A 17,889-nucleotide genomic window follows, 5' to 3' on the forward strand; every position below is an offset into this window, starting at 1 on the left:
TATTTACAATCTAGTTATGTTGCACTTCAGTCTTTAAATAATTAATCTAGTATATACATAACAATATATGATGTATTCCTTGGTGAGCTTAACATCAATAATAACATTTATTAAAAAAAGGCTAAAATAATTTCTGGTGGTATTATCTGTACATTAAAATTTTGTTTAGTCACAATCTTTCACTTTTCACATTCTGGACAAGCAGTGGTCATGTATCCTAGCAAAAGATGTTACATATGTGCATAAGTGTAGTCAGTAGCATATGCCTTTTTAAAAATATCAAACATGCAAAGAAACAAAAATAAGTCCAAAATATCTGTATTACATCCAGAAATGCCAACTTTGCAACCAATATTTCTCATCCATAACTATGGCACCTTAAGGATACCTGCATACATGCAAATGCTTCTCTGGGATCAGTAACACAGCAGGGATTGCTTTTTCCTTCCAGTAACAGATTGCTGGGAAATACCAAACATGGCCTTGAGAATTCCAATGTTTGTTATAAATTTTTCTGGATGTGGTTGGAAAGAGGCTGTTTGGCGCCGGAGACCACTGCCACGAGGAACACAGCTCTGGGTCGGGGTTCGGAGGAGCTGCGGGTGGGGGCTCAGCATGGGCCGTGGCATGGCAACTGCAGGGAGGGGAATTCCCACAACAGCTGTGGGGAGGGGAATCCCCATGGCATGTGGCTCCGAGCCGCAGGGGTGGTGGTGCAAAGGACGGGTGGCGACGCTGTAGCAAGACACCGGCATCGCTCCCAGTGACAGCACCTCTGAGTTCCGACACCTTATTTTTTTAGAAAAAAAGTACTGCTACTCACTGATAGTTTCCTTGTACTTGGGATCTCCAGCACTTTGGGAATAGGAGAAGCAGACCTCTACCTTCATGCTGTAAATGAGATGATAAGAAGGGAAAGGAGAAATAAATAAAAACAATGTGCTCAGTAAAGAATCTGCAGGGACAGATAGCTGAGGTTCCTCCAAACAAAACCCAAAGCCCAAATGCCTTGCTTTTAAAAAGAAGCACAACATCCTAAATTTAAAGTTACACCATACAACAAAGGCATATCAAAACTAAAGCAACAGCACTTGACTTATATTAAAAGGTAAAGGTTCCCCCGCACATGCGTGCTAGTCGTTTCCGACTCTAGGGGCCGGTACTCATCTCCGTTTCAAAGCCGAAAAGCCAGCGCTTGTCCGAGGACGTCTCCGTGGTCATGTGGCCGGCATGACTAGACGCCAAAGGCGCACGGAACGCTGTTACCTTCCCACTGGAGTGGTCCCCATTTTTCTACTTGCATTTTTACGTGCTTTTGAACTGCTAGGTTGGCAGAAGCTGGGACAAGTAACAGGCGCTCACTCTGTTACGCGGCACTTGGGATTCGACCCGCCAAACTGCTGACCTTCTGATCGACAAGCTCAGCGTCCTAACTCACTGAGCCACCGCGTCCCTTATATTAGGATGTCCTTTTTCTGATAATTAACCAGTGCCAAACTTTTAGATGGATTGTCCTTGCTTTGTCTGCAGCAAGGAATGATGTTTCAGAGGCCCAAAGCTTTCTTTGAAAAATCAGTTCTTGTGAAGAGAAAAAAATTGCTTTTTCATTCAAATGGAAGATCTCCCCCCCTCTCTCATCTGCTTTGAATCTGAAAATTGTCAAAGCTGCGATTCTGTCTATTTTGGTCAAGGACAATTTCATCTTATTTATTTACAGAATTGGCACTCTATAAAGGAGCTTTTCCAATTTGGTGCCTAGGAGATGTACCTAGACTGCGATTCTCAGAATTCCTAGCCATCAGCCTCTGGAAAATACCAGGTTAGGAAAGGCTAATTTTAGCAAATAATTATAATTAACTAAAGAGGGAAATGTTATGTGCATATGATGCTATAACAATCCACTTTAGAGAACAGATGCCCCTTTTCTTCATGTTTTCACACCCTTAACAATATATTTTCATTTTGATTCAGTGCTACTTCATATATTCCTAGAAACTGACTTAAGAAAAGCTAAGAAATGTGTTCAGTGCGCAAGGCACCCTGACAAGTCAGATATGATTTTATATGCGCCATCTCTGCAATGACTTATTTGAGGAAAAAATGCTAACAAAAAGAGAAAGGAACCATCATGAATTTAAAGTTGGAAAAAATAGATGTTGACAAAATCAACATTAATAAACCACATCACCCTTAAACTAAGTCCTAGTTTAGAAGTTACAAATGCCTAACACTTCCAGATATTGAAGGATCCCAACTCCCAAACTAATGGCATGCTGGATAGAACTATTGAAAGAGGGAAATTAATCACATCTGTAGGGTTAAAATTCCCTCAGCTGGCTTAAAACCTGAAATAACTTGCATCTTATCAAGTCCTATATCTTCTTTGGGACAGGATGCCCTGTTGAAAAAGCAAACCTACAAGTCTCTTATTCAACTTCTATTCTTAAAAAAATCAAGCAAGAAAAAGGACTCAGCAATGTCCCAATACTGCTTGTTCCAATGTAGCCTTTTACTCTGTTTGCCAGATGTTTTTCTCATGCAAACTTAACTTGAATCTCACCACATTTTGTATAAATACTCTTGTTTCTCCTCCCTGCACTTGGTGGGGAGGGCAAACAATTGTTCTCCTAATTCTTTCCAACATCCTCTAAAATAAACTGAAAGTTGGCAGCATGCTGCCCTTTCATCTTCTTTCTGTAGGCTAAATATACTCAGTTGTATCACATTTGTGTTGCCTCACACCTTGAATATCCGTGTATTCAGGCATATAAAAATGAAAAGAAAATTTACAGGCATGTTATTACCAAGAGTTTTGAGTACATTTGCTCGAGTCCAGAGGGCTTGGAGTAACAGTAAAAGTCTTGTTTAGGATATTGATCACAGGACGGGCTCTGCAGAAAGGCAAAGACAATAGGCATAAGGGAAAACAACAGTGCAAAGAATCAATACCTTTTAATTAAAGTTTTTAATAAACATAAAAACTAATACAAACTAAATTAGAATAAAAGCAAAAGTTCAAAAGGTGCAGAAAAAGAAAAATAATAATGAAGTGGTTTCTAACTTTCACCATATCAAGCATAAGCTAATATAATAACTTTTTACTCACTTTTAAAGTTCCAAATAAAAATAAACCCCTATGCATAATCCAGAAGTTGTCACCTTTTCAATCCTGATTCAGCAAAGAGTTCGTTAGGCAGTACCAGAAATATCAAACAAATAATTTATTCCTGATCTAATAGTCTAATTTTATATCCCTTCTTTCTGTTCTTCAATTTTGAACTTTAAAACATTCCACATTTAATGGCATTGCAGGATTTGATCTTTCATCAATTTTTGACATTCAGGAGGAGTTTTCAAAGCTTTCACCAGCTAGCCTGTAAATCCCATAAAAAGGCACTGTCCACAACAAATTGTGACAGCTGTTTCCTGTTCAGAATCTTTTCTGATTTTGTCTTTTGTATTCCCATTTTGGTGATCTCAATTTTGTTGTCATCCTTGCCTTCAAACTCAATAATGTCAGGTAAAGGCTTTTTAAAAATTCTCAACATCTTGTAAAAAATTATCCATTTTGATTTGTATAATTTTTGAGGTTTTAATGATTAATATCACTGGTTAGCCATAAAAAATATCTTTAAGATAGGAAACAGTTATATCCAGCTTAGCCATTTTATTTCTTTTCTGCCTGGTTTGTTGGACCTGTGCCCCTCCTGGCTGGTTTATGCGGCCCGGGAGGAGACACGAGGCTGGTTCCAGGCAGTAATAACTGCTTCCTTGAAGGAGGGTATCTTCCCCTCCGCCTTGAAGGAGGCGGTGGTGAGGCCCCTCCTCAAGAAGCCTGCCCTGGACCTGGCTGTTTTAAATAACTATTGTTCGGTCTCCAACCTTCGCTTTCTGGCGAAGGTTGTTGAGAGTGTGGTGGCGTACCAGCTTCCTCTGTTCCTGGAGGACACTGATTATCTGGACCCATACCAATCAGGTTTCAGACCCGGGCACAGCACGGAGATGGCATTGGTCGCACTGGTGAATGATCTCTGGCAGGCTCAGGACAGGGGTTGTTTCTCTGTCCTAGTCCTATTAGACCTCTCAGCGGCTTTTGATACCATCGACCATGGTATCCTACTGCGGCGTCTCAGGGGTTTGGGCGTGGGAGGCACCATTTTACGGTGGTTCTCCTCCTATCTCCTGGGCCGCTCGCAGTCAGTGTTGACAGGAGGGCAGAGATCCGCCCCGAGGCCTCTCGTTTATGGAGTTCCTCAGGGGTCAGTTCTCTCTCCCCTCCTGTTCAACATCTATATGAAGCCGCTGGGCGAGATCATTCGTGGTTTCAGGGTGGAGTATCATCAGTATGCTGATGATACCCAACTTTTTTTCTCCACCCCAAACCAACCTAGTGATGCCCTCGCCATGATGTCCTGTTGCCTGGAGGCGGTCCAGGTCTGGATGGGGAGAAACAAGCTTCGTCTCAATCCTGCCAAGACTGAGTGGCTATGCATACCGGCATCTCGGATTAACCAGACTATTCCATCTTTAACGATGGGGAGTGAGGTGTTACCCCCCGTTGATAGGGCTCGCAACTTGGGCATCCTCCTGGATTCACGGCTCAATTTTGAAGATCACATAGGATCCGTGACCAGAGGGGCTTTTGCCCAGGTTTGCCAGGTGCGCTAGTTGCGACCCTATCTGGACCGAGATTCCCTACACACAGTCACCCATGCACTTGTGACCTCCCGGTTGGACTACTGCAACGCTCTCTATATGGGGCTGCCCTCGAGGACCACTCAGAGGCTTCAGCTGGTGCAGAATGCTGCTGCACGAATTGTGATGGGGGTTTCCCAATACTCCCATGTAACACCTCTACTCCGTGAGCTACATTGGCTTCCAGTTGCCCTCCGGGTGAGATTCAAGGTGCTGGTGATGACCTATAAAGCCCTAAATGGCTTGGGTCCGGGATATTTGAGGGAACACCTACTGCCGGCATCAAGTTCCCTTCGTCCTGTGCGCTCCCACTTGGAGGGCCTTCTCAGGGTGCCGCCTGTAAAAGACTGCCGGTGGATAGGGGAGGGCCTTCTCAGTGGGTGCGCCTGCCCTGTGGAACCAGCTGCCCGTGGAGCTTAGGACTGCCCCCAACCTTCGGTCATTCCGCCGGGACCTGAAGACCTGGCTCTTTGAGCTTTCCGGCCTAGGCTGAGAGGTGTTTTTTTTTCCCCTCAGGATCAAATTTAATTATTTTAACTGTTTTTAACTCTTGTATTGTATTGATGTTTTTAAATACTTTGTAAACCACCCTGAGTCCTACGGGAAAAGGGCGGTATATAAATTCAATAAACTTAAACTTAAACTTAATTCCCTCTAGTGTCCATTTGCAACTTTCATCAAGCCTCAGTTCTGATACAGGTTTGGTTCCGTTTCAGTAAATTATTTAATTATACAGTACATTTGTTTTCAAACCTCACAAGATAAATAACCTATATTCCAAATATCTGGTATTACAATCGGTTAAAAAAGTTCTTAAATCAAAATCCCCCCTCCATTTTTTTTACTTTTTGCCATATGTATATCATTTTAAATTCTTAAGTCTTGTTTAAAATTTCTTAATTTCAGAGAAGGTTAAACTCACCAGGTATCAAATTAAGCTTGCTGTTCTCAAAGTCTCTAATATCCATAAAATGCTTAAATTGAACGCTTCTAAAATTGATTAAAATATGATATTGGCTGGTTTAGTGTTCCTATTAAAGGCTTCCCTGTGGCTAAGCAAAGATGTCATCTCCCTCAGCTTCTGGCACTCAAACCCATAGAGACCATAGTTTTACAATCTCCTAGCAAGGAGCTGCCCTTCAGAACATTTGTGAGCAACCTCTCCTTCTCCAGAGAGCTTGGAAGGACCGATCTATGGCTGTTCTTTCATCCTACGCAACAGCTTTTATTTCTGCTCATTTGCAGAGGCATCTTCAGTCAGTCATGACTCACAGCAGAAGCCCAAAAAAGAATCAATACGGTACAGATGTAGTGCATAAATAAAATAAATGATCCCTAATCATGATGGTGATTTCAATTACTTGGTAGTGAAGAAAATTTACTGTTACATGTGATCATTTGTTCTCTTCCCCAGGACATGATTCCCTTTTGAATCAGGGTAACTGACAATACAGTCTTCCTCAAAATGATGCTCCCTAGATGAGTGGCACATTGACTTCCATATTCATCAATCCACCAGACCAGAAATAGCAAGGACACCAGGCTGGAAAGGCTGTCCCAACAGAGAGATTGGAATTTCCTTCTTAAAAAAGATCCCCCTTTTTATTAATCAGAATCAATAAATAGGAAAAAAAACCATGACAGCTTTTAACCTCTTTTACCTCACTTACCTGAGCAGCAAGATATTTTCTGAGAGAGTTCCCACTAGGAGATCAGGATACGAATTTCCATCCACATCTATTCCACCACTGAAGGAGTAACCAAAGGTCTTGATGACTGGATTAAAATCTTCCCCACTAATGATCTGCAAGAGGTGCAGAAAATAAGGCAAGAAGGATATTTACAAATGAGACCATTGGTTTGTATATACTGCCATCCATGATGAAGCTGTTGGTGGCGAAGCATATTTGAATGAGCAGTAGGACTACTATGAACATAATTAGATTATATCAATCTAATTGGAGAGAAGTTCTGGGACTGTAATATATGTAAAAATATCTTATAAATTGGAGGCAAAGAAATCTTAACCGGGAAAGGCTGACACCATAATTGAAAACAAGAGTCTGGGGCTTTAGCTCTCTGATCTCCTGCAAATGAAGGACAACTAGCTGCTTCTCCAAGTTTCAAAGTGGGGATTCTTGCAGAAAACTGGTACTTTATCTTGTATCTGCTTGAGATTAGAGAAAGTTGGTCAATACCAAGGGTGACCAGTTGGTGTGCTAAAACTTGGCTAAATTTAACATGCTAGAAAACTGAAGACTTTCCCAAAAATAAAAAAGGAAGCTATAATTACCTCAATCCAACAACATTATTAACCTACCCATTGTGGTCTTTCCTGTCACTGATTGAACAATATGGGGACGTGCCACACATAATCATAGATATATGCTTTACCCAAAGAGATAAGGATGATAAAAGAGATAAGATGATAAAGATGCCTTTACCTGCTGTGGCTTATTAGCAAGGCCACCTACACCACTCTGGTAGATGTATATTTTCCCCGAACCTTCATAGGGTGCCCCAATGGCAATATCTGAAAGTGAAGAGTACAAAGAAGAGAACTTCAATTTTTATGAGATCTCACAGTTCTCATTATACTTCTCTTAGATAGGTTTCTTCCCACTGGAAATGTATCAAATGTACTTTTAAGATAACTTTTCAAAATAAGTAATTGTACTGCTTCCCATCACTAGTCAAAAATCTAACAAGGAATCTTTTGGTTTAGCCCTTATAATAGTTCAGTCATTATTCAAAGGAAAGCTTGAAGGAATTCTGCTGAGGAAGTGATTGTAGGTGGGCAGTATAGATTCTTGACAATTAACTAAGACAAAATCAATGTGTGTGTTTGTGTGTGTGGTTGAACTATAGCTATGAAAGGAATTTATTTCTCTTTTCCTGGTATCAGATGTAGAGTTCAGATGGTCCTTATTTAATGAGCTTTCATTCAGTTTTTTCAGGCCCAAAGAATCAAGAATGATATGTAAAGTTACTTGCCTACAGAGAGTCTTGCCAGACTAAAGCAATTATCTGCATAACTATAGATATACTCTGTGAACTGCTAAGGGGACTGTGAACTGCCCTTTTTCTGCCTACCAAACATTCCAAGTTCAGTCTCTTTACCCTCTGGGAGTGAATGCTTCCCTCCTTCCATTCCAGACTACATTCTGTGACACTGTTCAAATTTATAAATTGCACTGAATGAGCAGAATTTACAACCAGTCCTTGAAATTCTAATAGTTGTCTACTTTATTGTGTTCTACCTATAATACTAGATTCTTCCAGATTGCTTGCCTTCCCTTGGAAATAAACAGATAAAGTTCCATGAAACCTAGGGGAGGTTAGTGTAAGTCTCTCATGGCTGTACAATGACTCAAAGCTGATTCCCCACTTTATCCTTCTTCCTTACCTGACTGACAATTTCCCAACACAAACATTGCTTTAGGCCATAGGAAAGGATACGCTGAGAAATAAAAGACTACTGTACTTAGAGGGGCATGATCTATAAACTGGTTGGCATGCCTTTCTGTGGTACGAGAAAAGTAAAATACATAGATACTTCCAAAATCACTTTATAAGGAATGTACTTCTTTCAGAATGGGAAAGAATAAAGCAGAAAATCTACATTAAACTACCTGAGTGGCTTTTAGCAATGAAAGCTTTTGCTTACCCAAACTTAATTAACTATGACAAAGTCGTTACCTACAAAGATATCCTAGATAAGGAAGAAAAACTGAAAGACAGACAAAACTTACATCAACAAGGTATTGACTTAGCATGGTGGTCATATATGTAAATTCAGACAAGATATAGAAAAGATGCAAAGACAATTGGATTTTATAAAGAGACAGAATTTGATCAAATATTATTAAAAACAGATGAAAACCCGATTAAGATATTTTACAGATTTCTGCTAAACTTGAAGATGGAAGAAGAACAAGTAAAAGAAACAATGATAACAGGCAAAAAAACTTTGGATATTCTATAGATTTGGAAGACTGGCAAAAATTATGGGATAGAAATATTAAATTGACTAAAGCATTTCATATAAAGAAAATTTGTATAAAATGTTTTATAGATGGCATATGATACCAGTAAGGTTAGCTAAAATGTTCAAAAATACTTTGAATAATTGTTGGAAATGTAAACAAAGGCCAGGTACTTACTACCATATCTGGTGGGTATGCCCTAAAGCAAAAAAGTTCTGGCTTAAGATACACACATGGTTGGAAAAGATGACTAAAATACAGATTGAACTTGAACCAGAACTGTTTCTGTTAGGAATATTAGGAGCTAAGTATGAGAAGGAGAATGAGTATCTAATATTGCATGTATTGACAGCAGCAAGAATAGCATTTGCCCAATACTGGAAAAATGAAAACCTACCAACTGAAGAGATCTTAATCAAGAAAATTTTACAGTGTGCAGAAATGAACAGATTAAATTTAGAGATTAAAGAGAAAGATTAAATTTATTTTAAAACATGGGATAAATTTTACCAATGGTTAGGAAAATGAACTAGCAAGAAATGAATGTGATATGTTATTTTGAATATATATTAGTAAGGCAAATGATATGTACTGACTAACTGATACAGTTTATGATTATCGCTTAGCATATACATCACAGCTATTTACTGTTATATTAATTAGCGTTAATTGAACATATGTACCTGGACAATAGTCTGTTTGCTAAAGCTTGAAAATGTTATTGGGGGGGTAACCCCAACATTGTTCCCAACCCCGTTCCCGCCCCAATCCCGATCCTAACCCCACCCAAAACCCTAATCCCTACCCTGGTTATATCCCCTCCCTAACCTTATAAAATTCAATAAAAACTTTTATAAAGAAAAAAAAGAAAGGATACAGTCCAACAAGATGTGCCTCAGTAAATAGTAAAACATAATACTGGGGCAAGAGCAAACAAGTCTAACCTTGGAAATCATCTTTGTTAATATCGCCAATGTGAGCCACAGAGAAACCAAAGGAAGAACCACTGGGTCCAGTCAGTGTGAGGTTGGGATGGCTGGAAAATCCCCCTCCAAGGTTCATGTAGACATAGACAGACCCACCCTTCTCCTCCTTCTGGTCAAAGTAGTGTGGTGCTCCAATGATTAAGTCCTGCCACCTATTAATGGGGAAAGGCAGAGGAGTCATTTTTACCTATATATCAAAAAATCCATTTAATATTTCTTTCAAGTTCTCCCTTCTATTGACTCACCCATCACTGTTGAGGTCAGCCACAGCAATGGAGCTGCCAAAATAAGAACCCACTTGCTTCCCAATGAGCAGCAGTCTCTTCAGAAGAGTTTTGCGACCATCACTTGCCATCACAAAGACAGCTCCAGTGTGATTATAGCGGGGGGCCCCAATAATAAAAGAAAACTCTTCTTTATGCAGTACATTGGTGCTTGCTTCTGTGGTATATCCTATTAACATGAAATAACAAACAGGTTATATCTTTGATCTCTCCTCTGAGAGAGAGAGAAAGAGAGAAAGAAAGAGAAAGATAGAGATTGCCTCACTTTTATTTATTTGTGGATTCTAGGCAGCATATTTAACTAGAAAAAAGCATAAAAACAGTTATAAACATAAAATCAGACAGACCGAACTAAAATAATCTGATTAACAACAAAATCAATAGACAGGGGCCTTAAACAAAACATAGACATCAATCCCAGGACTGGGCCAAAGCCAGGTTTTCAGAACTGCCAGAACCTTAGAGAGAGGGTGCCGTTCTTATCTCTTGGGGGATGCTGATTCAGAGCACCGGGGGCCACAACAGAGAAGGCACACTTCCGAGGTCCCAAAAGATAGCAGTGTTTAATGGAGAAGAGACTTGGAGCAGCCAGCATGGTGCAAGATAGGCTCCAGCACAAATAAATCAATCAATTTACACACTCACTGGTCAGATTTAGATCATCCTATTTTCAAGTGCATAGACTTAGGAATGAACAAGCTTCTTGGAAGTATTCATAATCTTTGCTTGTGAAGTGCATGCAAATTAAGCATTCTTCCATTAATTATAATTTCCCTTTTCGAGTAAGCCATTGAAGAAAGCTGTAATCTAATGGCTTATTGATTTATTCCAAAATTAAGCAATTGCTTTTAATTATAAAAAAGCAGAGTAGAAAAGCTTTAAATATATATGTAAATATAATCATGATTTCATTCTTGGTTTGGCTTTTCTGAAAATATTAAATTTTCTTCTTTGGCCAAGCACTATATTAATCTATTTACATTCTAAATCTACTGAACCTGACCATGATATTGTCCTGCACATCAGTCTCTCTGATTCTGAAGCAAAACCTGGTGACAACTAGACCTTTTTATGGGGAAAGCTCTCCACTTTAATCCTTCCTGACCTCGTAATTCTCTAGACGGAGCAAGGCGCAGACCCAGTGTTCAAAGTCAGTTTCAAATGAGATGTCTTAGTTAATAAATCTCCATCCTGAATATCCCAGTGATCGTCAGAAAGGAGGCTATTAAGTTTTGACCCATACGATATTTGCTTCTTCTCTGGTGGCCTTTCTATTCAGGAAATCACCCAGTGCTTAAAAATGAATCGATGTTAAGCATGTGTGGCCCGTCATATATTTAAATTGTGCTATCTAGGTTCAGCACGCTGAGTGACATTGGCTGTGAAGATACTACAGATGATACTACATTATTTCTGTGATTTCTTTTTTTAGTCCAGTGTGTTCTTGTCAATTACATGTTCACGTCTGATGGGACCCAGGAAGCGTGCTTTCTGTATCATAGCTGCTGCTCTCTGGAACAATATCCCTTCCCCCCCCCTTCCCCAGGATACATATGGCTCTCATCTCAATCAAGCCCTGGCGGTGCTCTCAAGCCCGGGATTAGAGTCTCTGTGGAGCCACTGTCTTTTCGAATTTCATTGCTGTTGTTTTGACTGGGCAGTTATGTTGTTTCAGTTGGATACATATTGGATATATAGAGTCTAATAAAGAAAGAAAATAAAAATGAAATGCAGGAGAGGGAGGCACTCCACTGCACTAAATCACTTTCAGCCTGACAAAGTGAGACTTGACTGCAATTACCCAGGTAAATGTGTCTAGTTTTCTCATCTGGATAAGATAAATCCACTTGGTCCCAAATTCCTGGGTAGCTCACATAAGTCGTTCCTGTGTAAAAAAAAAGGTGCATACAATCGTTAGCCTTCTGATAAAATACAAATCAAAAGCAACTATACCTCTTAATGCTGTTTGAAAAGATTGTTTCCTTTCTTCCCAGGCTTTCACCTCACAGTCACATTCGGGAAGTATGATTAAAAGCTTCTGTCTCTGCTTTGTGAAGAGACATGAGGGGCTAAGGGGTTTTAGGTGTTAAAGCAAAGGAGGAGTGATGTCTTCCCCAATGGTACTCGCACATTCTCACACTCACACAAACACAAATACAGATCCTTAGGCAGTTATGCTCCAAACAGTGGAGAATGCTTTCACGTTGTGTTGAACAATTGTCATGTCCACATAGACCAGACATGTCAAACACAAGGCCCGGGGGCCGCATCCGGCCCGCAAAGTGGTTTCATGTGGCCCGCGAAGCCATCCTGGAAACAGTGAGGGAACGGCCCCCACTGCCCTGGCCCTGGCCCAGAGACCCTCCTTCTGCCAGAGACCCTCAGATCTGTCCCACTCCTGCCCAGGCCCCCATAGGCACCCTTGATGCGAACGATGTAGAGCTGGCCACGCGCACCCAGTAGGCCATACGCACTCTAGCCACGCCCACCCAGTAGGCCACGCCCACCCTGGCCATACCCACCCGGCCCCCTGAGGGCAACCGCAATGCTGATGTGGCCCTCAATGAAATTGAGTTTGACACCCCTGACATAGACACTCCCTGTATACGGAAGGAGATGGAAAAGAAAAATACTTCTTTCAATATGTCCATTTTCAAACACCAGAAAAGGCCTGAACAATTCAGCATTATTTTGAATTCCTGCATTACTCAGAGACAGTGATAATCAAACTCTTCTCTCTCAGCTGCTTTTTGTTGGAATACAGAGAGAATACGGATTGGGAGATTTATGGAGGAGGTGGAGGAGGAGGAGGAGGAGGAGGAGGAGGAGGAGGAGGAGGAGGAGGAGGAGGAGGAGGAGGAGGAGGAGGAGGAGGAGGAGGAGGAGATGATTCAGAAGCAAGAACCAGAGATAGTAGGAAAGAAAGTTCAGGCGATATAAAACTGAAAAAAAAGGAAAATGAAATGAAGGAGCAGAAAGCTGAGATCAAGAAAGAAAGGGATTGAACTGAAAGCAAAAGGCAGAGGGGGTGATTAACTGGGCTATGCTTGGACAATATGACTGTCAGAATCAGAATCTGCTACACTTAATCAGCTTCCATAAGCTGCAGTGGATGTTCAGTCATTTTCTAAATGTGTAAAGGAGACAATCTTCTTCTGTCTCTTCCACTTTTTTTAGCCGAAAAAAATGGTTGGGGAATTCAAAGCAATACAAACAAAATGTAGCCACTAATGGTCAGAATGACTTTATCTCATTTTTCTGCCTCTTTTTCTCCCTCAACCAACTGGCTGTGAGGAAGGAAAAGGAAAAGGATGTGAAAGATGGCATATGAAAGAAGTCCTTACTTGCAGAGCTGTTTTAGCAAATTATCTTGGAACAGGTGAAAAAAAAAACACCAACATTTCAGTCAGTGCTTATTCAGAAGACAGTTGACTGTGGTTAGTTTCCTCCTTTTTTTTCAAGCAAATATATTTAATTTTAAACATCTTAGTCCATTCATTTATAGCAACAGCAGCAACAACAACAACAATAATAATACTTGGTTGATAAATCATTAGTTCATATCAGAATTTATTCTAACTAGATAATGCCCTAAAACTATTTGAGACTGACACGTATGTAAGGCATAAAACAAAGTAGGGAATAAGGCAATTAAAGCCACAAACCTTGCCAATGGTAAGCTCCTGGAGCTCCATAATAGACAAAGTTGTCTGTGAAGCCACCACTGATGCCCATTTGGCACATGCCTGTATTCTCCAAGTCTGAGTTGGCAGCACACATCTCATTATAAGCTTGCCACGAATCATTCACCTGACGATGCAAGTCATTGCTGTGGATATAGCATGTCCCTACCATGCGCCTCTGATGTTCACTGCCAAAAATCCGAGTGTATCGGTGAGCACAAGCCTTGAAAAATAAAATTAAGCAAGGTTTTAGTCCAAAGTGAAAGAGTGAGGAATTCCAGGTTCTGTGAAAGACACTCTGTATGGTTTACACAGCCCACCATAACACATATTTTTAAATTTGTTAACTATCTCTGACTTTGTACTTCATATTAAGTATTAAACCAGAGTTTAAGAATCACAATGCTTGGATTTTTACAGTATCCTATTTCAAAACTAAAAGATCCATATCATGGCTTAGGGGGAAAAAAGCTTTCTGACTTGAAAATCCTCATTCATATGGGATGGAACTGAATCCAGATCATAATCAAACTTGAGATAACCATAACATTATATTAAGCTTTTCCATAGGAATAAATGACACAAAGAGATTATCCACTGTTAATTTTATTGAACTTTGTTCAAACTGTGATTTGAAAGTCCTAGAAATCCTTCTACACAAACAACTTAAGCATCAGCTATATTCACTGAATTGCACCAGGGAAGAAAGGGAAAGGAAGGGAAGAGCAATTATGTCAGTTTCCTGAGAAAGCTCAACTCCCTGCAAAGGAATTCCGCAGATGACATATTCTGTTACATGGGAAACAACTGGCCTAAGTGGTATCTGCTTAGATTACTTTTTTGTATTTTCTTGAAAGGGGCTCAGATTATCTAAGACAAGGTCAGAAACTCAGGCCTTAGGCCTAGAAAGGGTTCTTCTCTTGACTGGCTTAGAATACTTACCCTAAAGGTTCTCAGTTTTGGTCCCTAAACAGTATCAGACTTTTTTATCCCAGGAATAAATATTCCATATTGTGGAGACTGCTACTAAGAAGGTACACTTCTGGGATCCTATTTTCACCACCTTGTGATAGGAACCTATTGTAGGCATTCTTGGGATGAAAGCACAGGGCTGGTGGGTTCTGATTGAAAAAGACTCTTCTGCAAACACATGGGTTCCAAGTCATGTATGGCTTTAAAAATAATAATAATAATTATTATTATTATTATTATTATTATTAATAATAATAATAATAATTAATAATAATAATAATAATAATAATAATAATAATAATAATAATAATAATAATAATAATAATAATAATAATAATGTTGGAAGGGACCTTGGAGGTCATCTAGTCCAACCCCCTGCTCAGGCAGGAAACCTTATACCATTTCAGGCAAATGGCTGTCCAGTCTCTTCTTAAAAACCTCCAGTGTTGGAGCATTCACAACCTCTGGAGGCAGGTTGTTCCACTGGTTAATTGTTCTAACTGTCAGGAAGTTTCTCCTTAGTTCTAGGTTGCTTCTCTCCTTGACTAGTTTCCATCCGTTGCTTCTTGTCCTGCTTTCAGGTGCTTTGGAGAATAGCTTGGCTCCCTCTTCTTTGTGGCGGCCCCTGAGATATTGGAACACTGCTATCATGTCACCCCTCACCCTTCTCTTCATTAGACTACACATACCCAATTCCAGCAACCGTTCCCTGTATGTTTTAGCCTCCAGCCCCCTAATCATCTTTGTTGCTCTTCTCTGTACCCTTTCTAGTCTCGACATCTTTTTTAAAGTCAGCACTTTGAGTTGGCCCTGGAAACCTATCGGTAGCCAAAGCAGCAACCTCAACATAGCCGTCACATTGCTCAACCTATCTTCTCCCGTCGGCAATTTGCCTGCTGTATTTTGAATCAACTGCAACTTCCAAATCAACTTCAAGGGTCGCCTCATACTGTATAGGGCAGGTAGAAGGGGATTCTAAGCCTAAGAAAACAAAGTTCTCTGTCCACAAAGGAAACCCTTTGGTTAGATCCAACAAGCTTCTATTAAAATTCCTACAGGTTTTCCTCATAAGAGTTCTGAAGTAGTTATGGAGGAAATGTATCACAGCAGCACATGGGATAAACAGCAAGAAAGCATAGGAAAACTGGACAGCATATAATATTTTTGGTCCAGTTTCCTACACCACTGATTCTCCCTGATTGATATCATTAGCTCAGTAGATAACATTAAGGCAGAAAGGAGGATTCAAAAGCAGCAGAAATCATCTCCTCTCACATATTTTATACTCACCATTATTCGCCCATAAGGTTTACGTTGGCTTGCTACCACCACCCCCAGCCACATGTCTTCAACAATATTACTTTGCAGATCACCTAAAAGTACAGGGAGCCAAAACAAAAACAAAACCCCCAAAGGAAATATATGATTAGAAAAGGATCCACCTTCTTGCCATATTCCCTTTTTATATTAATTTTATTAAACGTCACAATTGAATAATAAAAACTAATACAAACTAAAAGCATAAAAGAATAGAAAGAAAAAAAAATAGATGCAAAAAAGAAAAATAGAGAAGTAGAAAAAAAATATAGGAAAGAAATAAAAAGCAATATATAAAGAAATTACTTCTATCTTTATCACAAGTATAAACAATTTTAATAATTTATCAAAGGTCACTTTGGTTTGCATATTTCCTTTTCTAATCACTTTTGGAAATTGTTTATTTTCTGCTTTTCAGCTAATGTTTGCATCAACAGGTTTTACAATATTGGCTGAGTTTCCTTCAATCCTTACTTAAAGAAACTTTTAAATACAAGTGTAAGGACTTAAAAATATTATTTAACAAACAGCAAAAGGATGATAAAAAAATCATATGTAGATCATTTAAAGGACTGATTTTAGAAAGCTACACTTGGACTAAATTTGAAATAAATGTGGGAATTGTAAGAATCCTTTCTATAGGAAAATGCTTTTGCTTTGAATTTAAAAAACCCTATAAGATTAAAAATTGGACACTAGAGGGAACTAGAAGTAAAGAATACAATTAAAGAAGAACATTGGAATTCAATTTACAAATACAAAATGAAGCAAAATATTCTAACATTTTGAAGGATATTTTTGAACTATGGACCAGAAGTTAATTTTAAGATTTTCTGCCAATGTAGATAAATTTTGCTTATAAGATGTTAAAGAAGAGAAACAAGTTTTAACTTACAAGATTGAGTCTTATTTGAAAGTGAATTTAAAGACAGGTCATAAGAATGACATGGGAAAAGATGTTACACCAGATATACAAAAGCAAACTGGTTGATGTCTTAATAATTAAAAGCGATATACAAATAACAAACCAAGAGAGTGACCTGGATAATTTTCCTATATTAGAGTTACCAAAGAGACTTGTAAAGCTTTGAAGCATTTGGTGAGAAAAGTCAAAGAAAAATGAAAGGAAATCAAGTGCTAAGATATTATTTGAAGGGACTAAAATCAATACTGTTAGAAATAAAATAAAGGTTTATAAAGTTATTTATTTGATCAAGGCTAAAACAGTCATGTTGTTATCACAGGTAACTCTTAATAGATTTTGCTTTAAGGATTTGCTTATAGATAAGAAATAGGATATGGGTATAAGATATCATTTGTTGTATTTTAAAAGCCACCCTCCTGCCAAATTTCAAACCCCAAACCAGTCCTTTAGAATTAATTTTCCTCAAGTCTTTCTTATACTAAGGGAAGTCCAGCTTCAGAATGAATTTGAAGTCAATCATGCTACAGCTACTATGGATTGATGTTGGTCTTAAAAATTCCACAAGGCTCTTTATTACTTTGCATAACAAAATAAAACAAGCCTATCCTTTCTGAAGATATTTCATATTCTGGTATAATCATTAGCTTGCGTTGTTTTAAATAAGAGCATTGCACCCTACTTCAGGTAAGTTCTCCATTTGCACATTTACATACTTTTCACCTGAAAGTCCACCTGTGTACAATCATTCGGATCTGCAGTCAAAGGACAAGCATACATAGCACCTGTCCGTGTTTTATTATCCATCTTGACAGCCACATCGTGGGGAGCTCCAGCAAGCATCCTAAAGAAGGCAGAAACATTATTTGGGATTACAAGAAATTAAAGACAGATTCTTCATATCAAATTATAACAAATTTGAAAGCAACAAATCTTTGTATACTTTACATTCATTGTTCCTATTCTGGTACCTTCAATTATTTGATAGAGCCACTAATTCTCATGAATAAAACTTCTTGAGTATAGATGCTGATCATGAGAAAA

At 39.1% G+C, this 17,889-nt stretch overlaps 1 protein-coding gene across 3 annotated transcripts in view; it reads right to left on the reverse strand.

Moving 5' to 3' along the window:
- ITGA3 (integrin subunit alpha 3) overlaps window positions 1-17,889 on the reverse strand; it is a 96,716-nt gene that overhangs the window by 38,116 nt on the left and 40,711 nt on the right. For all 3 annotated transcript variants that reach the window (XM_081345526.1, XM_081345527.1, XM_081345528.1), the window contains exons 2-11: window positions 17,562-17,689; window positions 15,897-15,979; window positions 13,617-13,857; window positions 11,753-11,836; window positions 9,913-10,120; window positions 9,626-9,819; window positions 7,140-7,228; window positions 6,366-6,499; window positions 2,805-2,891; window positions 824-891 (exon numbers count right to left, since the gene is read on the reverse strand). In XM_081345526.1, the coding sequence (XP_081201652.1) occupies window positions 824-891; window positions 2,805-2,891; window positions 6,366-6,499; window positions 7,140-7,228; window positions 9,626-9,819; window positions 9,913-10,120; window positions 11,753-11,836; window positions 13,617-13,857; window positions 15,897-15,979; window positions 17,562-17,689 (1,316 nt within the window). The remainder of the gene's footprint in view (window positions 1-823; window positions 892-2,804; window positions 2,892-6,365; window positions 6,500-7,139; window positions 7,229-9,625; window positions 9,820-9,912; window positions 10,121-11,752; window positions 11,837-13,616; window positions 13,858-15,896; window positions 15,980-17,561; window positions 17,690-17,889) is intronic.

The sequence above is a fragment of the Vipera berus genome (assembly GCF_964194415.1).
Source record: "Vipera berus genome assembly, chromosome: Z".
Lineage (NCBI taxonomy): Eukaryota > Metazoa > Chordata > Lepidosauria > Squamata > Viperidae > Vipera > Vipera berus.